This window comes from Chroicocephalus ridibundus, chromosome 2, assembly GCF_963924245.1.
Source record: "Chroicocephalus ridibundus chromosome 2, bChrRid1.1, whole genome shotgun sequence".
Classification (NCBI taxonomy): domain Eukaryota; kingdom Metazoa; phylum Chordata; class Aves; order Charadriiformes; family Laridae; genus Chroicocephalus; species Chroicocephalus ridibundus.
Genome location: NC_086285.1, coordinates 102510448 through 102532715, shown reverse-complemented (window position 1 = coordinate 102532715; position 22268 = coordinate 102510448). Strand labels below are relative to the sequence as shown.

Below are 22268 nucleotides of genomic sequence, written 5' to 3'. Positions count from 1 at the left end.
CCCCCTCCCGCGGGGCACCGGCGCTGCGAGGGGCGGCGGCAGACGGAGAGGGGAGCGGCGAGGCCTTCCCGCCGCGCCGCCTCCACAGGCGCCTGGGCCGCCGTCGAAGCCGCCACGCGCGCCGCCGTCCCCACGTGACACCCGCGCCGCCTCCCCGTTGGTCGCCGGAGAGACGCGTGGCGGCCACCGTACCCGGAAGAGGAAAGGGAAGGGGGCGGGGAGCCGTTAGCGCGCGTGGGCGGCGGGAGAAGGAGAAGTGGAAGTGTCCGGCCAGCGGCGGCAGGGCCCGTCCCAGCGGCGGGCCAGGTAATCTCCTCCCGCCGCGGCGGGCGTGTGCGCCTCACGGGTGGGCTGGGGCCGCTGGAGCCGCCGCCGGGTGAGGCGGGGCCTGGTAAGGGCTGGGGCCGCCCCTCCCTCCTGGTGCTGGCTGGGGGCCGGGCCCGGCGGCAGCCTCGGCGCTGTGGGGAGCGCGGGTCTTTGGGGAGGCCGCCTCCCGCCGATGGGGTTTGCGACGGGGGCGCCATCACTCGTGCCGCCGTGGGTGCCGGGGAGGTGCCGGGGTGGTGCCGGGGTTTTAAGGCTGGCTTTAATCTTCTCGGAAACTATGGCGTTCTCTGCGTTCTGTTCTCTGTGCCTCCCTGGAAAAGGGGCTGAGGCAGCCCTCGGGCAGAGTCCTGCATGCAGCCGAAGTATTGGTTAATTCATAGCCCTGCTAGAGTGCTTATGGAATAAAATGCAAAAACTTCAAGCTTGTGAGCACTTGGCCCGCACCAGTGGTCTGCCTACCTCGTTAAAACACAGACAGAACTTAACAGCATAAAAACCACTTTTTGTGGAGCTGCACAAAGAGCTCTGGAAAATCCAGTGATGGAAGACTTGGAACTTTGATTTTTCAAGGGGGAACATGTAATTTATAGTACTTACTGCTTGCTAAGAGTGAAATTATAAGGCTTCTTTTAAACACAAGAAAAGCATAACCTAGAACTCAGTTTTTGCACCCTTGAGGATGCTCTCATTGTTTAGATTGTGTTAGAAAACTGATTCAGGCCAAGCTAAACAAAGGTAAGCTTACCCCTTTACACCTGGAGGGGTGTTTACAGGCAGTGACATCACTGTGGTATGCAGCTTCATCTCCTGGTGCATCTAGGAAAAATGCTGAATGTGTAAAGAAGCTTAAATGGCACTTCTCTTACTGCATTGATACTTTGAGCAGGGATTTTTTTGGTCGTTGGTTTTCTTTTTTGTTTAAGCTAATTATGAACATTTACTATAGAGGAAAGGTGATGAGTTTTATGCAAACTTAAGTGTCCTTTTTTTTTTTTTCCCTACATCTTCTTGCTGCTAAAGAAGCCACAATGGAGAGTACAGTATCGGTCACTTTCCTTGTATCATTTTCCATACTACTGTGTGAAAGTTACCATCATGGAGTGGAGACAGCTACTGTTGCACATACGTTAGAGAGAACTTTTCCAAAAAAGGCAGCTGGCATTAATACTGACTTGGCAGGATTAATACAGAAGTTACACCTTCAAGAACTTTTTCATCGTTATGGAGAAAATAACTCTCTGTCGATGGAAGGATTTAGAAAACTGCTCCAGAACATAGGTATAGATAAAATGAAACGGATTAAAATAGACCATGATCATGACCATGATCATCACCATCATAATCACGTTTCGTTGAGTAAAAACTCTGAGAAGACTGTTTGTCCAAACCATGAATCTGACGCTAACAAAGACCACAGGAACAGTCACTCAAAGGAACCTCATAAAGTAGAAAACATAGAACGTCAGCAGAACTTTGTACGCAGCAAGAACGCTGTTAATGAAATAACGACATCTATCATCACCGCCCCTGCAGGTGGCCGCTCTGAATTACAGAATACGCAACCTGGAGAAGTCAAGCCGGTTGGTCGTTTAGGTCTGACCAGCTCTAATGCTGTTAATGTCACAGGTGGCAGCAATGCAAGCTGGCTTGCTAATAGCAAAGCAAATGAATCTCATACTTCTCCAAAGGAATCAGAAAGAGGAAGTTACCTGTATTCTAAACTGAAACACCAAAATACCCAAGAGGTGAGACTGATTCTGTTGTATTCTTGGGAGTCAAGATCCACTGGGAATGTTGTTATGGCTTATTTGTCAGATGCTTATCATATAAGTTGGTACAAGCTTTGTGGTATAACGGTACTCACAGCAAAACACACACAAACAACTTTCTTTGAAACGTAACATTTTGAAGGAATGTTGTGTTATGTTCACAAGTTCCAGAGAAAATATATATACAATCTAGTTTTAATTTTTCCTAAAAAGAAATATGTACTTTCATTAAATATAAACATACACTTGGGTTTATATAGATATTATTTATATATTGTTTTTAAATATTACTAAAAACGAAAACCACTTCAAATTAAAAACTTGCTGTTCTGCCTTAAAGCCAGAATCTGTCTTGTCTTCGTAATAATGTGGTGAAAGTGAGGGGAAAAAAAAAATCTAGTTAAAATACCATCATTCTTATCAAAGCTGCCTCACAAGTGTTAGATAATTCCGTGGCAGATAGTGTAGAACTACAGGGAAGTACCTGGCTCCTTCTTCTTCAACCCTCTCCCTCCCCATCTTCTTTAAGATTGTATGTAAAGACCAACTGTAAAAAAGGTTGATGCAAAATGTTATTTGTTACTTTAAACTAGTAAAAAATAGTGCTGATGAAGTCTATAGTTGTGTTGCAGACAGTTTTCTTACCCAGTCAGATCCTTCTCCATTAAAAGCTTTAAAACGCAAGTGTCCCTCTGGGGTCTTAACGTATGTAGCCATGCCAGGTAATTCAGAGTGGGTGCTGGGTAGTGTGTGAACATTGGTGCTGAATTTACAAGTTGTTACTGTGTTCTGCACAGTCAAAGCAGAAGTAGTACTGGTATTTAAACCCAGCAAGTCTGTATGTTGTACAGTGGGGAACTCTTTACTGGAGGAAGGGCATGCACAACACGTTCTGTACAAGACTTCCCATAGTAATCACTTCTATAAAAAGGTATTCAACTTTGCTACTACTTCCTTATATGGCCTTTAAAACTGAGTGCCTCTAAAACTTTGCACAGCAAAGCATCTGACCCCCTTGTGCTCAGAATGAGTGATAATTATGCATCATTCTGCCAGGACTCCCAAACTAGCTTTCTGGGCCAGAAGCACGATGGAGGTACAGTTCTTAATTGTTTTACTGACAGTTTTTGATTACCATTGATACACCTGTTTTCATGTGGCGCCACTGCAATTCAATTAAAATGGGATGTGCAGTCCTCTTGAGATATATCATGCTATTTTGGTTCTGGTTAGTCTTTAACACGTGTGTCTTTCCACAGTGCTCCAGTGCGTCAAAACTGATGCAGTCGCATGGGATAAGCACTCAGGTATTGTTGACTGCTACAGAATTTAGTTACCTCTGTCCAGCTCTTATTAATCAGATCGATGGCAAATACTGCATAGTCCATGCAACTAGTGAAAAAGCTGAAACTCCTCCAAAAGGTTACTCTCTGCAAATAGGTAGGTTGGTTTTCTAACATGGAATAAAAGCTTACTGGAACCCGAGTTATGTTGGTTATAAATTTGAGAAACATATTAACATATTGCAAATTGAAAGAAGTTTATAATAGTCTTTTGGCACTTGACCACATCTAGAGAGAAATCTTTGTGGCATACTAATTGTTAACATCCAATTAATTTAATGATCAGGAGCGTTTGATAACAGGAATTTTAAGCAAACAAAATCTCATACAGCTGTTATTTATTCTTGTTACTTTTTTCTTTTTTGTTTTTTTTTTTCCCCCAGCTTGGATTGGTGGCTTTATATCCATCTCCGTCATTAGTTTTCTTTCCTTATTGGGTGTTATATTGGTACCGCTGATGAATCGCGTATTTTTCAAATTTCTTCTAAGTTTCCTTGTGGCATTGGCTGTGGGGACTTTGAGTGGAGATGCTTTCTTACATCTCCTTCCACATGTAAGTATTAATTACTGTTTTATTCATTATCTCAAAGCAGAGAATTTGACATCTGTCTGTACTTCTTAGTGATAATTTTAATCCCTATTAATTAATATCTATTTGGTGAGTCATTTTTCAACCCTGTAAGGTAGATCATTTGATGGAAAGGTTTCCCATTTGGAACTGCTTGTATTATTCATTTTACAGTCCTTACAGTGTAAGAACTTGACACCGTTATCCCTCAATCTATTTCTTGTTCTTAGTCATATATGCTGCTAAATCACTCATTGTTCCTTGCATGCAATAATTTTTTATAAATGTTTCTAGTCACTTATTGCAATGTTGCCTCTCTATTTTCTTTTTCCACTTCAATGAACTTTATAGATAGCAGAAATTGTACACTTTAAATGTGGAATAGATATTCCACTATTTTCTGTTATGGGCCACTTATGTTGATTGCTTATCCATTGTAATTTCTTGATCAGAATCAAGCATTTCTGAAGTCCTGTGAAAACATTACTTGATAGACTTTGGGGTTACATATTGCTATTATGTAATATGGACAATGAAACTGGACTATGATTACTAAATTTCTATCTTTCCTGAAGCTCTTAAACAGACATTCCCACTGCCCTGCTCCCCACACCCCCCTGCAAAGGTAACTTGTTCCAGCTTTCAGATAAGATGGATAAAAAGGACTGCAGATTCTGTGGTGGTTTCTGAGCCCTGCCTGTAATTTATCAGGTTCTTCTCTTTCCTTTCAGTTAATTTTGTATTTGCTATGTGAGGGTTATGTAAATGTAAACGTGAGAGTGAGGTGTCCCAGAAGCTTTTTTGATTCTGAATGCATCAGTAGCCAGTGAGGAGGGGAAGAATGTCAGACTTCCTTTAAAAAAGGAAATTACTGCTACGTTCCTTGTAGAAAAAGGTATTTGAAGTCTCTGAGCTGTCTTAGATGGGAAAGTCATCAATGTGCTGGCTGTGGCTACTACTTACAATGTAGTTTCCTTGATGGTGTTAGGAGTTTTTGTGGGGGCAGTTGTACATCTTGTATTGAGCAGTACGCACGTAGCTGCAGTGGGAGGATGAATACCAGGTCTACTCTCAGTCCTTACAATGTTTCTTCCTGTCAGCAGATTTCTTCGTAATTTTTTGAGTTTGTATCCAGAGCATTTACCCTATGAAAATTGCTAAGTCTGGGCTTAGAATGTGAAGAATACGTTCTAAGTTTCTTACGTTGTCAGTTCTTTTGAATATAATGACTTTCCCCATTTGTTTCTCCCTCTCAGTCTCATGGAAACCACCACCATCACCACGAAAAACCTCTGCTTGAACAAAACAAAGGCTCTATGTACACACATCTTGTTTTTCAAAGTACAGAGGAGAGTGCTTACCTCGATTCTACATGGAAGGGACTTACAGCACTTGGAGGCTTGTATTTTATGTTTCTAGTGGAGCATTTGATCACTTTAATAAAGCAGTTTAAAGACAAGAAGAAAAAGGTAGAGAAACTATTATTTTGAAGCTATATGGTATTGCATGATCATTTCTGAATACACTTTTGTGATACTCAGAAAAGTGTTTTTTTTTATATCTGTCTGGATTTAATAGTGATTTCTGAGTTCATTACTGTTATAATTTCACTTATATTAGTGACACGTATACTTTTAAACTACGTGATAACTTTTTTTCTGTGATCCTGTTATGGAGGAGCTCTGGGCTATTACCTTAACCAGACATGTAGTATAGGCTTGACACCACAGTCAATTGTTTAATAAGCAAACATCCAATTGCACCCTTTGTTTTAACAGTAATTTAAGAAGTTACTGTTCATTATTGACTTCCTGACATCTCAAGGCAATTATGTAACTGACTATCTGAACTGGTTTTATTGTTATTTTAATTCTTGTACTGGATGAAATAAGATAGCCTCATACAGTTATTGTGCCCCTGTTGAGGGGGCACTTGCACAAAATGGGTAAGAGTGGAAATAAGTGCTTGCATAAATAAGCATCCAGCTACACTGTAGAAAGTGACTTCGTTAGATAGCGCTCCATTTGGAAATACAGTCTGCCAAGCCACTCTCTTCTTTCCCTTCTCGGCCCCTAAAAAGAAGAGCAATACAGCTTTCAGATTACTGTGCTGTTTTTTATGTGGAAGGTAAATAGTAACTGAATTTGGCAGGTTGTAAATGTTGGTAACTTGCCAATTATCAGTAACTGAGTTCTTTAAAGACTTCTGTAGCCAGGAATAAACATTGATGTAGAAGTTGACTCAGTAAAAAAATACTGTAAAAGCTGGCGATATCTTAAGCTCTGCTTGAAGAAAGTTAGTAAACTACTAATTACTTAGCTTAAAAATAGTTAATTTCTAGGCAACCACAATGACTGGCAATCTTTGTTTAGTTTTATGATTAAATTGGTCATTAAGGCAGCGGTCTCAGAGCAGACGCCATCTAAGCTTTTTGACTTTGGTCACAGGAGGTTGTGTTGGTGGGGTTTATACTGAAGCTACGCTAACTGTGAGCAACAGGATCGCTTTCCTTATCTCTAGTCTAGTTAAATTTATTGGCCAGGAGAGGACATGAAGAGTTCTAAGCAAAGCACGTTTCTTCTGTGTCCTTATCTCAGCCACTGGGAATAAATTTCCTGTTAGACTAATTATGCACTTCTAGATACTGAGTCACTGATTGTAAATTGTTGTGATACAGACATTAATTAGTGAGCAACGACTGGAGATTTTACTTGGTTTTCCTTCAGTACCCTAGAAAAAAAATAATCAGATCATACTGACACATTAAAATGGAAAAGAATTAGTGGAATAACTTCTACTCAGTATTTGATGCACCTTGCTTCTCAGAGGAAACCCCTCTGCTAATTCCTCATGCAAAAATGTGGGGTATTTATGTGTAGGGGTTTGTTTTCTTTTGGGGGTTTTCTTCCTCCTATGAAGCGTGAGGGATCTTTGTTGTCACGTTGTACTTAGCTAAGTTTCTAATATTCCTCTGCTGCACTCTTTGCATGGCTTCCATGTTATTACCCTCTTTCTGTGCAGGCTAGATAAATGTTGTTAATATAATGTTGCTCATGTATATGCTGAAAAGTAAGTAAAATATTCATAACTACAGTATTTTCTTTTGAAATAAGAAAAAAAATGAAGATGATGGAGAAAGTAAGAAGTTTTCAGCAAATGAAGAAAAGTTAGACGCAGATGATCGTAAGTCTCAGTAATGTTGCACAGCTGTTACTTTGTGGTAACACAGTTTAAAAAAAAAACCCATCTGAGTGATGGCAGCTCATAGATCTCCTTCTTACTGTAGGTTGGATCACTACCTACTTGAATTCTTTTTGAAACAAAACCTGTCTGTGCATTGATGCATAGAGGACTATCTCTATTTGCTGCTTTCCTTTAAAAAGAATCGATAGGATGGAAGTAGTGAGTTCAGTTTTGAAACCTTAAGCCTTTTAGTTCTGGACTTAGCAGGAGTTGAAGTCATTCTGTGAAGCGCTTCTGACTGTGCCTGTTGCAAATACAGCTGTACCTACTGGCTCTTCTACTGGCACTTCTCTTTAGAATGTTAGATGTTATACGAGTGATTCATTATTTAGATTTCTGTGTATTTTAAGTCTGAATTTTGTTAGTTTGAGTATTTATTTATTTATAAGGCTGATAATCTAAAATTCTAGAGGTTAGTTGAGGTATTTGGACTGTAAATGATCATGTGGTCATTACTGTAAGCCAAAACACACCTCTCTAGATACTTATTAGCTCTTGTAGCTAAAAAGCATTCAGTTTTTCAGAATAATTTTATAACTCATGAAAGAGGTGTCAGTAATGCAGAAAAAAGAAGTATATTTGTTCATTTAATTGCAGGGGAAGAATTTATCAAGTTTTAGGACTTAAAATAACTAACCTTAGTATGTGACTGATGTTTATATGAGGACGTTTCATGGTCTGTGATGACTTTAATTTTGTGTGTTTATCTTTCAGTTCAAACTTAAGCTCCTGTATTTATATGAAATACAGGAGTTTCCAAAACTATCTGTAAAGTAATCCTCTTCTGCATTCTTAATCTTCAGCCCTAAGATGGCTAAATGGCATATGCTTTCCAGACACTTTGTCTTTCTGAAGCAATTGAACTAACAGCATTTGTGCTGTGAAGTTGGGACATAGAGCCTTATGATGTTGTGTTTAAATTGTACTGGTCTTAGTTTAAAAGCTTTTTTACCTTTTAGGAGGCATTTGTGCCCATAACTTGGGGGCTGCTTCAGTTGTAAGGGACAGAAACTAAAAGCTTTTAGTATTTTGAAATATTGGGAATTACCTCAGAATCTGATTAAAGAAAAAAGTTGTGGAAACCCCTGGGAAAAAAACTTCTGGTATAAGATGCTGGGGTGTCAGTCTCAGCTTCTAGACTTACTTGTTTCTTCTTTACTGCATCACTTGTTCAACTTGTTAATTCTATTTTTGCTTCCTAGGTGATTTTAAAAATATATAATATTATACTCTGGGTTTTTGTAACAGGTCCTGAGGGCTATCTAGGGACAGACTCGCAAGATCCATCGCCCTTCATTTCTCAGCAGCCAACTGTACAAGAAGAAGAAGAAGTGATGATAGCTCATTCTCATCAAGAAGAGGTCGACAATGAATATGTATCCAGGGGCTGTAGAAACAAATGTCATTCTCACTTACACGATACTCTAGGGCAGACAGATCATCTTAGTCATCATCATCATGACTACCATCATATTCTGCATCACCACCATCATCAGAACCATCATCCCCACAGTCACAGTCAGCGCTACTCGCGTGAAGAACTGAAGGATGCAGGGATAGCAACTCTGGCATGGATGGTGATTATGGGAGATGGACTGCACAATTTTAGTGACGGCCTAGCAATCGGTAAGTGTTAGCTTGGATGCGGCAGCTTTGTTATATGTGAGGACAGCGAAGTCTTTTTGCTGTCGCTTATCTCTTTATCTCTTATCTCACTTATCTCTTCGTTAGGAATGTAACTAATTAGTGGTGGATCATTGAAGCCTAAACTTTTATCTGATAGCAGCTCTAAATGAATGAGAAAAGTCTCCAGTTTAACAACCTGAAGATTAGTGACAAATGAACCAGAAATTATGTACTTGGAGCTATGTTTCTTTAGGAAATCTATAAACTTTGATTATTTTTCTACTTTCAACGATGTTAAAGCTAACATTTTTCAAAACTAAAGCTAGGCTTATAAAACAATATTTAGGGCTTTGATCTGACTTCGTATTTCAATGCCTGCAAGTGGTCTTTTTTTTTTTTTTTTTTATTTTTCAAGATAAGCCTGTCATTTTGGTCACATACAAAATAACTGTGCGTTTTCCACTCCAGTCAGGCCATTGGTATCATTGGCTTCTTTATTTCTTTTTCTTTCCGCCTTTGCTTGTTAATGCAGCAAGGTCAGGTTATACACTTTGCACATCCGGCTTTGCGTATACTGGGCCCTGGGCTACACATCATGTATAAGTTTCCCCAGAGCGTTGGTGAGTAGGAAGATGGCACCCTGGTTTCAGTCTGCTTTAGCCTGAAGATTATACAAATGGATTGGCCAATATATACGTGGGGTTTTTGTTTGGTTTTTTTTTGTGCTGTGGGAGGTAGGCATGCATTCATTTTTACTGTAAAATGAATTTGGTACAAGACGTTGTGTTCCCTAAGGTGCTTATATGCTTTTGCGTAGCAGTCACGTCACATCCAGATTCTCAGATCTTACCGTCCACTAAAGAGCAGCATTCCAGTTCTTCCTAGTGCTTGCACTAACCTTCCAGAGAAGGTCTGTGCTGCTTTTTGTATCCTAGGAATGTGCAAATAGGGCATTAATTAATAGGACATAAGTTAGCTATTAACTCTCAGAAATATGAGTCACAGAGAAGATACCAATAAAGTCACTATATGTTGCCTTTATTCAGATTTTTGGATTAAGAGTGTCTACATCAATTAAAGGAGTGTAGCATAAGTAGATTCCTTCAGATACTCGGGGTGCTGTACTCAATCTCAAAACAGGCTCAGTGACTCTTCTTGGAAAAGTATTTAAAAAAACTTAGTTTCTTAAACACCAATCATACTCTACTCAAAATCTTATTCTTAAAATTGAGTATAATAGTCCATTTTTTTTTGTGGTGTAGTTGCTTGTTTTGTTTTTTAATTTAAACCAGTATAAACAGTTATTTTACATGTAATCAGAACACTTAGCTTTTTGTTCCTTTTTTGTTCGTGTCCCTGTTTGTTACACGTTGCAGTTGTTCAGTCTTTTTGGACAATGCTTCAGTGAAAATATTTCTTTATCACAAAGATAACAGATTGAATATTATGTTTTGGACTTCTGGCTTGGAGGTCAGGTTTGGGAACTCCCCTCTTTTTTTTCTAGAAGAGCTAGACTATGGGTGTCTTAAATTTAAAAGGTTAAAGTAAGTTACAGAAAGTGAAGTCAAATCAGTAATCCTCAGTTCTTGTGCTCGTCCTTTGTAATCTTGACTTTAGTATTTAAGACTAATTTTCACAGGTATTGGATTCATTTCTAGATTGTATAGCATACTGAGGTCAGTTCAGCAGTATCAGTCTTTCTGTAAGTCTTATTGTAGAAACAAGTTCATTCTTGTTTGAGGAGAAAACCCAGTAATAACTATTTTTTTTTTCTCACAGCAGTACTTAGAGTTGTTCAGATTCAGTCAATTCAAAGTATAATGTGAAAAGAGACCTTCTGATTTAATCTCATTTTTGATGAAAGTTGAAGCACGGAATGTAAATTTCCAAGCAGATCAGTAGTGAAAATGTGATAGAAGGAGGAGGATTTGCATACAAATGACATGCAGAATCAATTACCTCTTAGCATTAGGGAGATTTTGGAAGAAGCTATGACTTTATAGTTATGAAGGGAAAAGTATAAGGAAGGCTAATAAAGGCGCATTGAACAAATGAGAGCAATAGCTTTTAGAAGTCCTGCTGTGTAGCTTGTTCAGGCTAATGGAAATGTGTGGTTCCTTCAGTTCTGGATGTGCTCAAAAGTATTATGGAAAAACATCAATTTGATGATGTACTTGTATAGTAATTTACCTGTATTTAAATGAAGTTGTGAATGCTTCTGTGAAAATAGCTTTAGCCAGAGTAACCCTTCACTGAAGTTCATTTCATGTGATCTGTTATTCATAATTTTCCTCAAATCTGTTGTGCTAGTTATGTAGGAATAAGATTTAAAACTGCTTATTTTTTTTTTATTAAAGCATGGAACAGTTGCAGCTGACTAATTTGTACAAAATGCTCTTTTGTGATTTGAACTTTTCTGTGTAGCTTCAACTAAAGTGCAGAACCCTTATTTTTACGCTTATCTTGTGTATGTATTTTTTCGTTAGCTCTTTTTTTGATAAATGATGTCTTAAAAGTATATTTTAAGATATCATGACACCATTAAATCTTCTTCTTGAGAGGGGATAATACCAGACACATTAATGTAGTCTTCAATTTGTTGATGTTTCAAGACGTCTTTTTAGCAGTGAAAAGTAAAAATAGATATTCCTGTTATTTAAGCCTGTACTTTGCTTGCTGTGTATCTGTACGGTATACAGCCATATCAGCCACCCAGGTACTTTGCAAAGCAGTCAGGTTTTATGGTCGCAAAATTAGATCTACCATGTGTGATTAAGCTGGATTCTTGTATTTTTAGTTTTCCTCTAAGTGGTAAGACTGGGAAAACATTTCATAGAGACAGTAATACAGAGGAACTCGTAGATTATTGAGGCATGAGAGAAGGTAATTACCTTCTGCCTTCCTCTACTTATCTGGTCTCCTCAGAAACTGAAGCCCGATTGAATGCTGATGAATTCTCCTGCCTTAGTAGGCGATAACTGTCGCTATCCTGTCTGTCTCAAAATCTGACTTCAAAACTATAAAGCAGTGTTTGGATGTAGGGGAAGCAGACTGATGCCTAGAAAAGATTGATAGTGTTCACTGATAACCTCTTTTGCTACTCAAGTCGCAAATCACTCCTGTGATTTACCTGTTAATTACTGCCTAGGCTCCTTGACTGAATGTTTTGGAGTGCAGTGGAAAACACTCCTGCTGAGGGCTTAAGTCAAAATAGCTTTCGTCTTGCGTGCTGTGCATCTCTGAATTGGACTTTGCAAATAGAATCATAGAAACGAGGACCTCTAGAGGTCATCTAGCTGAACCCTCTGCTTGAAACAGCTCTTGGGAACGCTAGATTGGATCAGTCATGGCTTTGTATGGCCAAGCCTTGGAAACCCCCGCAGGTGGGGAAATTACCCCACATCTGTGTCTGGCCTCTTCTAGTGTTGCACTACTGTCTCTTAATAAGGAAAGTTTTATTTTATGTCCATCCCAAAGCTCCCAAGTTGTGATTTGCAGTCTCTCCCTCTGTTGTGTCATCTGTCACTACTTTGAAGAGTTAGGCTTCTTTGTATTTGTGACTGCACTAAAGGTACTTATAAGCTGCTGTTAGACCACCTCTTAGTCTGGTGGAGAGGGAGGTTAAATATACCTGGCTTCCTCAAGCTTTCGGGCCTTATGCTGTAGACCTCTGTTGGACACTATTCATATCCACCTTGAACTGGGACACCTCGAAGTTGACAGAGAATCCCAGGAACAGTCCCACCAGCGTTGCCAGGGTCATGACCACGTTCTTTAGATTAGCAGCTGCAAGTGGGGACGGAGGGTTCTTTCTGTTGCTGGGCTTCACTATTTTCAAATTTTATCCATCTGGGAGTTCATGTTTCCTGTTCAGTGCTGCTTTGGTCCTGCCTTCCTTTTTAGTTCTGAAGGGGCTTGGGCTCTTTTTTATGTAGAACCTTCCCTGAAGACCCTCTTAATCCCCTGTTCACTATCTCTCATCCAAAGATGCCTGCTGGCTGCTGCTTCTTGCATCTTCTTCACGGGGTGCTGCAGCCTGTGCCCCAGAGGTAAGGTTGCTGTTGCTGTCGCTGCAGGGAGGAGCATCCGTGGCTTCTTTCAGATGACCTGGACAGCCATGTCCACCCTCAAGAGTTACATCTGGGTAGGGGCTGCTGGAGTAGTGGGGCTGGTGACACCAGCAGAGAGAAGGGCTTGTCTCCTGTGGTCTCATCACCATTGTAGCTTTTCCTCTGTGACCAGTACTCCTGGGTTCCTTGCGTGCCAACTACTGTGACATGGCCTCATGCCTCTTTGACTGCTTATTGTCAGCATCTTGTTTGCCGGCATGCTCCTGGTAGCAGCTGAAGAAGAAGCTGGATATGGTTCTGCTGCACCCCTTGGTGAGTCTCTCCATGCAGGTGGGGACCTCCCATACTGTGTATGAGCTGTGGTTCAGCTCCTCAGCCCTGCTGCGCGCTGCTTCTTCCCGAGCTGCTGTCAAATGAGAAAAATAGCAAGCAACAGAAGGAGTGGAGAAAACAAGAAAGATGAGGACTGTTGGAGTAGTTTAAGGGGGTTTTGTGTTGGTTTTTTCTGCTCCGCTTAAAAGTATGATAGTTCTCTTACGTGCAAGCTGTCTAGAACTCAGTCTTTCACTTCTGACTTCACGTGACTAAAGCCTCTCTTACTGTTGAATTGGCGTCCCTTTTTCCAGTGCCTGACTCTCGGAGGCAGTTGAGCTGCCTTCTTCCCTTTGTATCTTAAAAAAAAAAAAAAAAAGTCTTTTCTGACAGTGTATTTGCACTTATTGCATTTTTTTGGAACGGTTGTGTTGCTGAAAGGGATTGGGCCTAATTCAGAAATAAGATAGTGAAATCTTGTTTGCTTTAATTGGGGGATTCTGTGTTGCTTCTGATTTTGGTACTTATGAATCATAAACAAAAAATGTCCAGTTAAAATGTAAATGTTTCCAGAAGCATAAGAAAAAATTTGAGTGAAACTAGAGTATGTCCTAATCTGGTACAAGGATGTGCAACAATGCTTCTGCACTTGATGTCTGAATATGCAGTAATGTTGGTTTTGGTTTTTTTTTCTTTTCCCCTGTCTCTTCATAGGAGCAGCCTTCACTGAAGGGTTATCTAGTGGTTTAAGCACTTCCGTGGCTGTATTTTGCCATGAATTACCTCATGAGCTAGGTAAGATCCCAATATTTCCATATGCTGCAGGTACTTACAGGTGCGCTTTGGAGAAATTATAAGTGATTTTATTCAGTGGCACAATAAAACTTGATCAGAAAACTTCATCTGTGCGAGGTTGTCTACTCAAGAATACTTTTAACTTATTTAAAGACTGTTTTATTTATTAATTTAATTAATCTTCCTTTAAAAAAATCCAAACATTTCAGATACTTTGTTTAAAACTTAGTGCTCTTGCAGTTACTTACAACTTGTTCTGTATAGTTCGGTTGTAGTTTTTATTCTCCTTAGGAATATAAATTGTGAATTGCAGGAGGGTGCATGTTGGAATTTGCTCCTCTCACATCGCTGTTTAATTTTATTCTTGTGTTAGTGCTGTTAAAAGGAAGGTCACGATTAGTCGAACTCTTTTCCGCGTAACATTTGCTGCATTTTCATTAAGTCTTGCAAAGAACTGCTGTAGCTCTAAATTTAAACTTGGAACTGCTTAGAAAGCTTTCCTAGAAATAGTTTGTCTTCCAAACTCAAGGGATTTAAGTTCATGGCAATAATTTCTCATGGGAATGCACGTCTTACATCGTAGTATTTTGCCCTTTTCCAGGGCAGCTTGTGAGAACAGGACGTAGCTGCTTAGTTTAACGTGGAATGGAGCTGATCTTTCCAATTGTCGCATCATTTTGAATGTGCAACTGGTATTTCTTCTTTTGTAGCTGTCGTGACCACAGTCATACCTGGCATATAGAATGAGGAAAGAACAGTTTGCTTGCACTTCTTAAGGTTTAATTCCCTAGAAAGTAGAATGTTCAATTTCATTAAATGGAGCTTGTAAACCAGTATGTGTATGCATCAAACCATTTATTAAACAGTTTGATATATTTGTCTGTCCGTACAAATAATGTTATACGGAAATACATTACTCTGGAGAAAAGCTACCTGGTTTTATGACATGGGAGGGAACTGAGTCTTGTTCACCTTAATATTAATTCCACGGAAACCGTTGAACTTTCGTTAATTACATGTACTAAATGTTGTTAGTACAAATATACTAAATTCATGTTATGAATCTGATAATTTTAGACTCAAATATTCCATTGGTTTTGGAAGCAAGAATAACCTCTTAAGATTTAAATCATGCTTTTTTAATCAGCACAGAAAACTTGATAGAAATGCTTTCTTTAACAGAGGACATGAAGTGGCATAGAAATACTGAAATAAATGGGAGTAGCTGGAGTTATCTGGGAATAAAATTGGATCATTCTGTTGTTAATGCTCAACAATGTTTGTAACATGCCAGTTCATCTTAATTGCGGTATCTTGTGGGAAAAGCTGTTGTAACAAATTATTCCACTCAGCTTTGAAGATTGCTTTTGTTTACTTTAATTGGAGATAACCTACATTTTTATGTAGAATCCATTTTATTTCCAAATAATAAGCTTATATTATTTTACTCTGGTTTAGATCTAGTTTATCTAAACAACAAAAAAATCTATTCTGAATGATGGAAAACCAGTTTCTGTGTGATAGTCTATCATTCCTTCAAGTGACAATAAGATGTTAAGGATCATTTACAGAAATTAATAAAGAAATCATTTCTAAATTTATGAAACAGCTAGACTTAAAGTACAAAGAGCAGTTACAGGATAATAAATGGACTCATCGCCATTGCTTTATGCAATTAAGTGGGAATATTTTGCTTGAGAAACTTGTTTAGAATGCTCATGCATGTTGGGTACTGCAGGATTTTACAGTGTTGGCTTAAATGCAAACTACACTAAAAGCTGCTTCTTCCAAAAGTCCTAAGACTTTAAGCATAGAAACTTGCAATGTTTGCTGATGTGTTGTTCTTCATGTGCACTTTTTAATTTTTCTGCTCCCTGGTGATTTCTGATTTTATAAAGGAAAAAAATAAGGCAGACGACAGCATAAAAATAGCTCAGTAATCCTGTAAGTAAGAGGAGAACTCATGAATACTGCAACAGTTACCTGAGGATGAAAACTTTGTTTTGTTTTCTTCCCTGTTGTAGGAGATTTCGCTGTACTTCTAAAAGCCGGTATGACTGTCAAGCAAGCTGTGCTTTACAATGCTCTGTCCGCTATGCTGGCCTACCTTGGAATGGCGACCGGGATTCTTATCGGTCATTATGCAGACAATGTTTCCATGTGGATATTTGCACTTACTGCTGGCTTGTTCATGTACGTGGCGCTTGTGGATATGGTAAGTGGCTAGACCTACTTGAATTTATTTAACATAGTTTAACAATTAATGCTAATTTTATGTTGATCTCAAAATAAATTCTTCCATCTTTTCTGCCTCAGTTAACTTTTTCTGTGCTTGAAGGGGCTGATGAGTATGCGGTGGAAGATGGCTTTTATTTCGATTCGTGTAGGAACAGAGATTGTTTCTCCCTTAGTTGTTAAACAGAGGCAGAAGACTGTTTGTACAGAAGTACAAAGCAGTGAAAGCTTAACCATCTTAAGAATAAAATTCCTGGTGTGGTTTGATTAAACCAGTTGGTAAATAAGACAGCAATTTACTCAGGATATGATTAAGACATCAGCATAATTATCATGAAAACAGTAATTAGAACATTACAGATTCCCTCTGTTTCTAAATATGGAAGTAGGCTCTGATAATGTTGTTCATGTTGAGTGATACGTAATTAGTGCAGTCACCAGGAAAGAGCAGAGGAGTAGGACTCTGCTACTTCATGCCTCGTGGTTGAAGGACTTGGTTTTGAAGTAACTGTTTATTTTGAAGGCATTTAATGCTTTCTTGTTTGTTTAGGTGCCTGAAATGCTCCACAATGATGCCAGTGATCATGGATGTAGCCGCTGGGGATACTTCCTGTTACAGAACGCTGGGATTCTGTTGGGTTTTGGGATAATGCTGCTTATCTCCGTATTTGAACATAAGATTGTATTCAGCATAAACCTGTAATCCTGGTTGCCAGAAAGACAGCTTGGTGTTAAATTATAAGTGGTAGGTTTTTTCCTATTCAATTCCCTAGTGGAGAGGTACGTTTGATATAGACTAGATATTTTTATTGGTGTGCTTTGTTGTGTCCCTCCATCCCTTCTTCCCAGTAGAACTGGACACTGTAAGGTTTTTTTTGCATTTAGGGTTTAGCATTGCGTATGGTACTGTGGAAAGTTGTACTTAGTTAAACATGGTGAAAGTGCCAAATCTATTAAAGGAGTATTGTCTGGGGGGTTGGGGGTTTTTTGTAGTAAATTTATGTACTGTATGTAATTATATGTAACTTTTTTTTACTTCAATGGTTTTGTTGGTTTAAAGAAATAAAACTACAGTGTTGGTTTTTTTTATTTTAGCGCAATTAAAATCAGTGGATACAGAGCACAGTGAGCGGTGTAAAACAAGAAAAAGACGTGTGATGCGTAGCACATGTTTATATTGGTAGGAACTACTCTTCTGCGTCCATCTAGTTTACACAGAGTGGCAGATGAGTCCACTCCATCCTTTTTGCGATGGTTCTTCTCTCAGTAGCTTGTGCTTTCTCTGTGTCTTATTCCAGTTGGTTTCTACTTCAAACGAATTCTTGTGAAATTCTGTTTTAAGTGTTTGCACCAAATGTTTTTACTTGTTTCACCCTTTCTGATGTGAGTTGCTCTTCACCGATTTCTCAAAATCAGCAACAGAAGTACAGCTGTTAGATTGTAAAAGCATAGCTCGAGCTCTAATATACATAAATTCCATCAAAAAGACTTTTAAAGTAGTCCTATATCCCACTTATGCTGCCTGAAACGGCAAAGGTATATTAAAGTCTGTTTGGTATCAAGGCAAGGCGTGTTACAGGCTGAGACAAACAGTCACTTGCTACAACAATTTCCTTAAGTAAAGTGTTGATTTAATTTGGGAAATGAGCTGAGTGGGAGAGCTGACTACTTCTAGTTCAGTCTGATTTGCACACAAACCTGTGCTTGCAAAACAGTTGCACTCTTTGCAACAACGAAAGCTGAGAAATCCGAAATAGCAAAATTTCTTTGACAGCATTCATAGGGAAGCAGCATGTTAAGGCTAACTGTAAGTGTATATGTAAGTATGTACTTCGAGCTTACAGTCTTAATAATTTAACCACTGTGAAAGTAACTGAAGGAAGGAGAAGGATGAAAAAGACAATGGCAAAATAAATAAATTCTGCATTTTCAGGAATGGTGAACATTAAACAACTTCTATATAATGAGTAAGTAACAGAATTATGCTACCTTAACTACCTAGCTTTAAAAAAAAATCCCAGAAATAAACTAATTAGATATTATTTCTGATTCAACTTTACCACTGCTTCATGTCAGCAGCTGAATAAAAAGCTTGAGCAAAGAGGGAGTGTTTCATAATACCATGTCTGACAGGTTAAAACAGTCTGTCAGAAAGGCAAAACTACTGTATCACCTCAGAAACAGAAGTTTGGAATGAATTGAGGTTTGTGGGTTTTGGGTTTTTTTTTACTAGTTAAATGTAGATGGCAGGAGTTTTTGCAGCTGCTGGAATACTAGCTTTTCTTCCTCCTTCAGTCTTTCCTCAGGTTAACAAGATTGAGCTTTGATCTGCTTTCCACAGTGACGAAATCCTGTTCCTTGCCTCCTCTGAAGTCCAGTAGAGAAAGGCGTATGTCCTTCAGCTCTGCGAATGCATCCTGAGGGGAGCACAGAGCTGTGGTGGGGTCTTACCAGCTCCCCCAGATCTGCATGTGTAGGAACCTGTATCTCTCTTCGCTTGGTGAGCAGTTGTTTGGAGAGAACGGCAGCATTCTCTCTTGTGAGCACTCATTTTCCTCTCCCTGATTTACTTTCCATCACTAGAAACTACTGCAGTGCTGGGATTTCATCTCTAACAAGAACACTGACAAAATGTTGGTGGGTGCATTCCTTCCCTTCATCGAGCACTTTACACTTAGCGTTTCCTTTGTTATATGCTGTTGCATTTTGATGAAGCATCTGGACTCTTGTTAGAAGCACGCCTCTGAACAAAGAGCAGATGCAGTCTGCCAGAGGAGTTCTTCAGCTTGAGGTGCAGAAGAGTCACGCCACGGTACAACAGCCATCTGCGGAATTTTCATACCATCTCCTTGATCATCCATCCTGTGCTTTTTTTTTTTTTTTTACTTTATTACAGCAGTTGTATTCCAGTGTTCCCAAACTTGAATTTGTAGTATCTGTGAGTATGATGATTTTCATATATATCTACCCATTGCTTCTATGTCTCTGAAGAGGTGATAACTTCTATTTATTTTTTTAATTATCTAAATTCCTATGACACTTCTGCCCTTACCTGTGTTGTGACTGTTTCCTGATTCTTGTAGCTAAAACATGGCTAACACCCAGCTGCTGATCTTCTGGCAGGGGGGTTGGAACTAGATGATCTTTAAGGTCCCTTCCAACCCGAACCATTCTGTGATTCATCTTTCCTTTGCTTGAATACCAGAATCTTTGACTCGTCGAAAGCTGTTCTGTTTCTGGTGTGTGCTTGTCACTGCTTTCTTTAGAAAAATAGGAAGTTCAGCTCCACCCCAACACAAACACATGCACTAAACCTGTCAAAACTGAATTTTTCATGCCTTGACAACTGCCTTTTCCTGTACTGACCTCCCATCTTGGCTATCCCATCTCATTCCAGATCTCTCAAAAACGTGGCTGCTTTTCCTCTGGAGATCTCTTCCTGATGTTTCTCTGTTGCAGCTGAATGTGTTGCCCTTTGGAGGGGTCTGACTTGCCCTGTCCTCTTTAAATGAGTCTTGCCTTTGCTGGGCGTAACGATGCTGGTCACCGCTGGAGCCCATGTGCCTCAGTTCGTGCTCCTGAACTGCTCCTCATGGCGAAGATGAGTTCCTGGGCAAAAAAACGTCAGTAGGGCTTTACCCCCTCCTTCCCTCCAAACCTCTCATCATAGCTCTGTCCTGCTGAAATCCAATGTCTGAGATGCGACCTCACTGAATCCTAGTGGGTTTTGTAGGGCTTGGGCACTGTGTATACCTGGGGGCTGGTAAACCACCATAAATTCCATGGGCTTTAGCCTGTGGGTCTCTTCACCTTCTGTCCTGCACCCTCAGCCCTTCCACAAGTTGGGTGTGCTCCATCTCTTTGGTCATGGGGGATTTTGGACTTGGATGGGTCCCAGCTCACTTCATTTTGAGTTTTTTACTAGTTTTTAATAGCTGCTTGTTCAGCTGGGCTTTCCTTGTCCAGGTGGCAGGTGTGAAATAGGCAGCAGGCGTGTTTGCCAAAGAGGTTTTTAAGATAGATGACTAAATGATGGAGATAGGTCTACAAGTTTCAGTCAGTTCTTGGCTAGCTTTTGATGTAATCAACTGACATTAAAATAATGTGCATATCAAAACATGTTGCTAATGTAACAACCTGAAAAATAACTTGCCTTTAGAGCATGTGGGCAGAAATGGGTGGATAAGGTAGACACAAGCGTATCCCACCCATTCACTGCTCTTTAATCTTTGATGGAGAGTTGTCTGTGATGGACAGCTGCCCAAACTAGTAACTGAGAAAACCTGCTGTAGGTTTGTAGCAGCAAGATGACAACGCCTTGGGTTTTTTTGTTCAGTTTGTTTTCTTAATTTGTCAGCCTTATAAAGTAGAATCTGCATCTGTTGTGATGCGGAATACTCCTGATTTGGCAAACTGACGGGGCAGAGCCTCTGAGCAGCCCTTTCTTTTTACGTGTATGTTTTTCTGCAGCCGTTTGTAAGATGCCTGGCTATTTCAGCTGATAAATGGAAGTGTGTCTGTTTCTTGTATCCATCTGTACCTTAATTAAGGTACAGACCTTAATTTTATATGCTGTTACAGCTGCCTTATTTAATGCCTGTGCTAGATGCAGGTAAGCAGAGTAGGCAAACAATGCTGGAATCAAAGTTATTTTCTTTGTAAGGTGTTCTTCTAAAGGTTCTGGCCTGAATTTGTACGGAGAAGGTGGTGCGTGAAGTTGCTGTGTGCAGCAAGACTCAAAACAAAGGTGTGGAAGTTCTCGGGGGAGGGTTCAGGTGCCGGTACCGGGAGGGTTTCCCTGCCCCGTTGTGGCCAGGGCACCTCAGGGTGATGCCCAAGCTCTTGTGGGGTCCCAGCTGAGTTACATTTATTTTAAATACAGTCAAGGCTAATGTGGAATTTGCAGCAGCTCTCCTGCTGCCTGAACCGGAGACCGGCGTAATTAAAATTTCTGTGGAAAAAACGGGGTCATTCTGTTTGCCACAAGCAAGAGACAAAAAGATGTTTTAATGTGTGTTGAAAATACTGTTGTGGTCCATGTATGACCACTGTGGCTGTTACTGTATGGCTGTGTGCTACAGAAAATAAACCAGTGGACCAAATGCTGCGTTTGGAGTGTTTTCTTCAGTGATGTAGTTGTGGCCAAAAAAAAAAAAATTAAATATGAAAAATTATATTTATTTGCAGCTAGTAAAAATGACTGCCTGGTACTAGAATTGCTTCCCCATGCACTCGGGTGGGGGCTGAAGGAAGGATTTTGCCATAGAACAGCCCTTGCCCTCCTGTTACCCGAAATAAAAGCTCTTGAAACCAAAAGTAGTTTAGAGAGGAGATATTGCTTTATTTGATGTCGGGTGCTAGAGCGAAAACCTACAAATCTAGCACACCTTACCGGGGATGTTCACCCATTATAAATATTCTCATAATTCTAATTTACTACCTAATACATAACTCCACCTAGATTTACATATTCATTAGGATGACTGAATAGTCTTTTGGCCCGTGCATATCAAATTTTGCTGCATCGGCAAAACACTCCTGCGCAAGCGTGAGTGTCTCAGTGGTCATTTGGGTAAGGAGACCCTTCCTCACATTATCCTTTTGAGGTATTGAGTCATCTCAGGACAGTAACAGTTTGCTCTAAGTTTGCCAACTTCTTGAAGATAGTAAGGATGTTCTTTGAAGTAGCCGTAACTCTTATCCTACATACTTGACGTATAGAAGAACCCTGAAGAGATTAACTACTACTTGTTATCCCATCCTTGGTGATTAGCTACTTCTGGCTGTCTCCCCATTATCACCGTCTGTAACATCAGCGCAGTGACTATTTTTACACAGTAAGAAGGTCAGTAATTAGCTGTTTTCTCGCTCAATAGGAAACAATCATTTTAGAAACAAAGCAGAGGCCTGTCTTTGGTAACACTCTGGCCTCTCTCCCTCCCTCCCGCGGCGGCCGAGGGGCGGTGTGGGCGCTGGGGAC

At 39.9% G+C, this 22268-nt stretch overlaps 1 protein-coding gene across 2 annotated transcripts; it reads left to right on the top strand.

Annotated features, from left to right (window-relative positions):
- The first annotated feature begins 206 nt into the window (after window positions 1-206).
- SLC39A6 (solute carrier family 39 member 6) lies at window positions 207-21378 on the top strand. 2 transcript variants are annotated; one of them, XM_063326330.1, is made up of 10 exons: window positions 207-306; window positions 1348-2072; window positions 3356-3536; window positions 3823-3992; window positions 5264-5476; window positions 7121-7190; window positions 8499-8876; window positions 13973-14053; window positions 16078-16268; window positions 16839-21378. In XM_063326330.1, exons 2-10 carry the CDS (start codon window positions 1356-1358, stop codon window positions 16989-16991), a joined length of 2154 nt encoding a protein of 717 aa, XP_063182400.1. In that variant the 5' UTR covers window positions 207-306; window positions 1348-1355; the 3' UTR covers window positions 16992-21378. The 2 variants fall into 2 exon arrangements, with proteins under 2 accessions (XP_063182400.1, XP_063182399.1); XM_063326329.1 differs by having other exon boundaries at window positions 231-391.
- The last annotated feature ends 890 nt before the right edge of the window (window positions 21379-22268 follow it).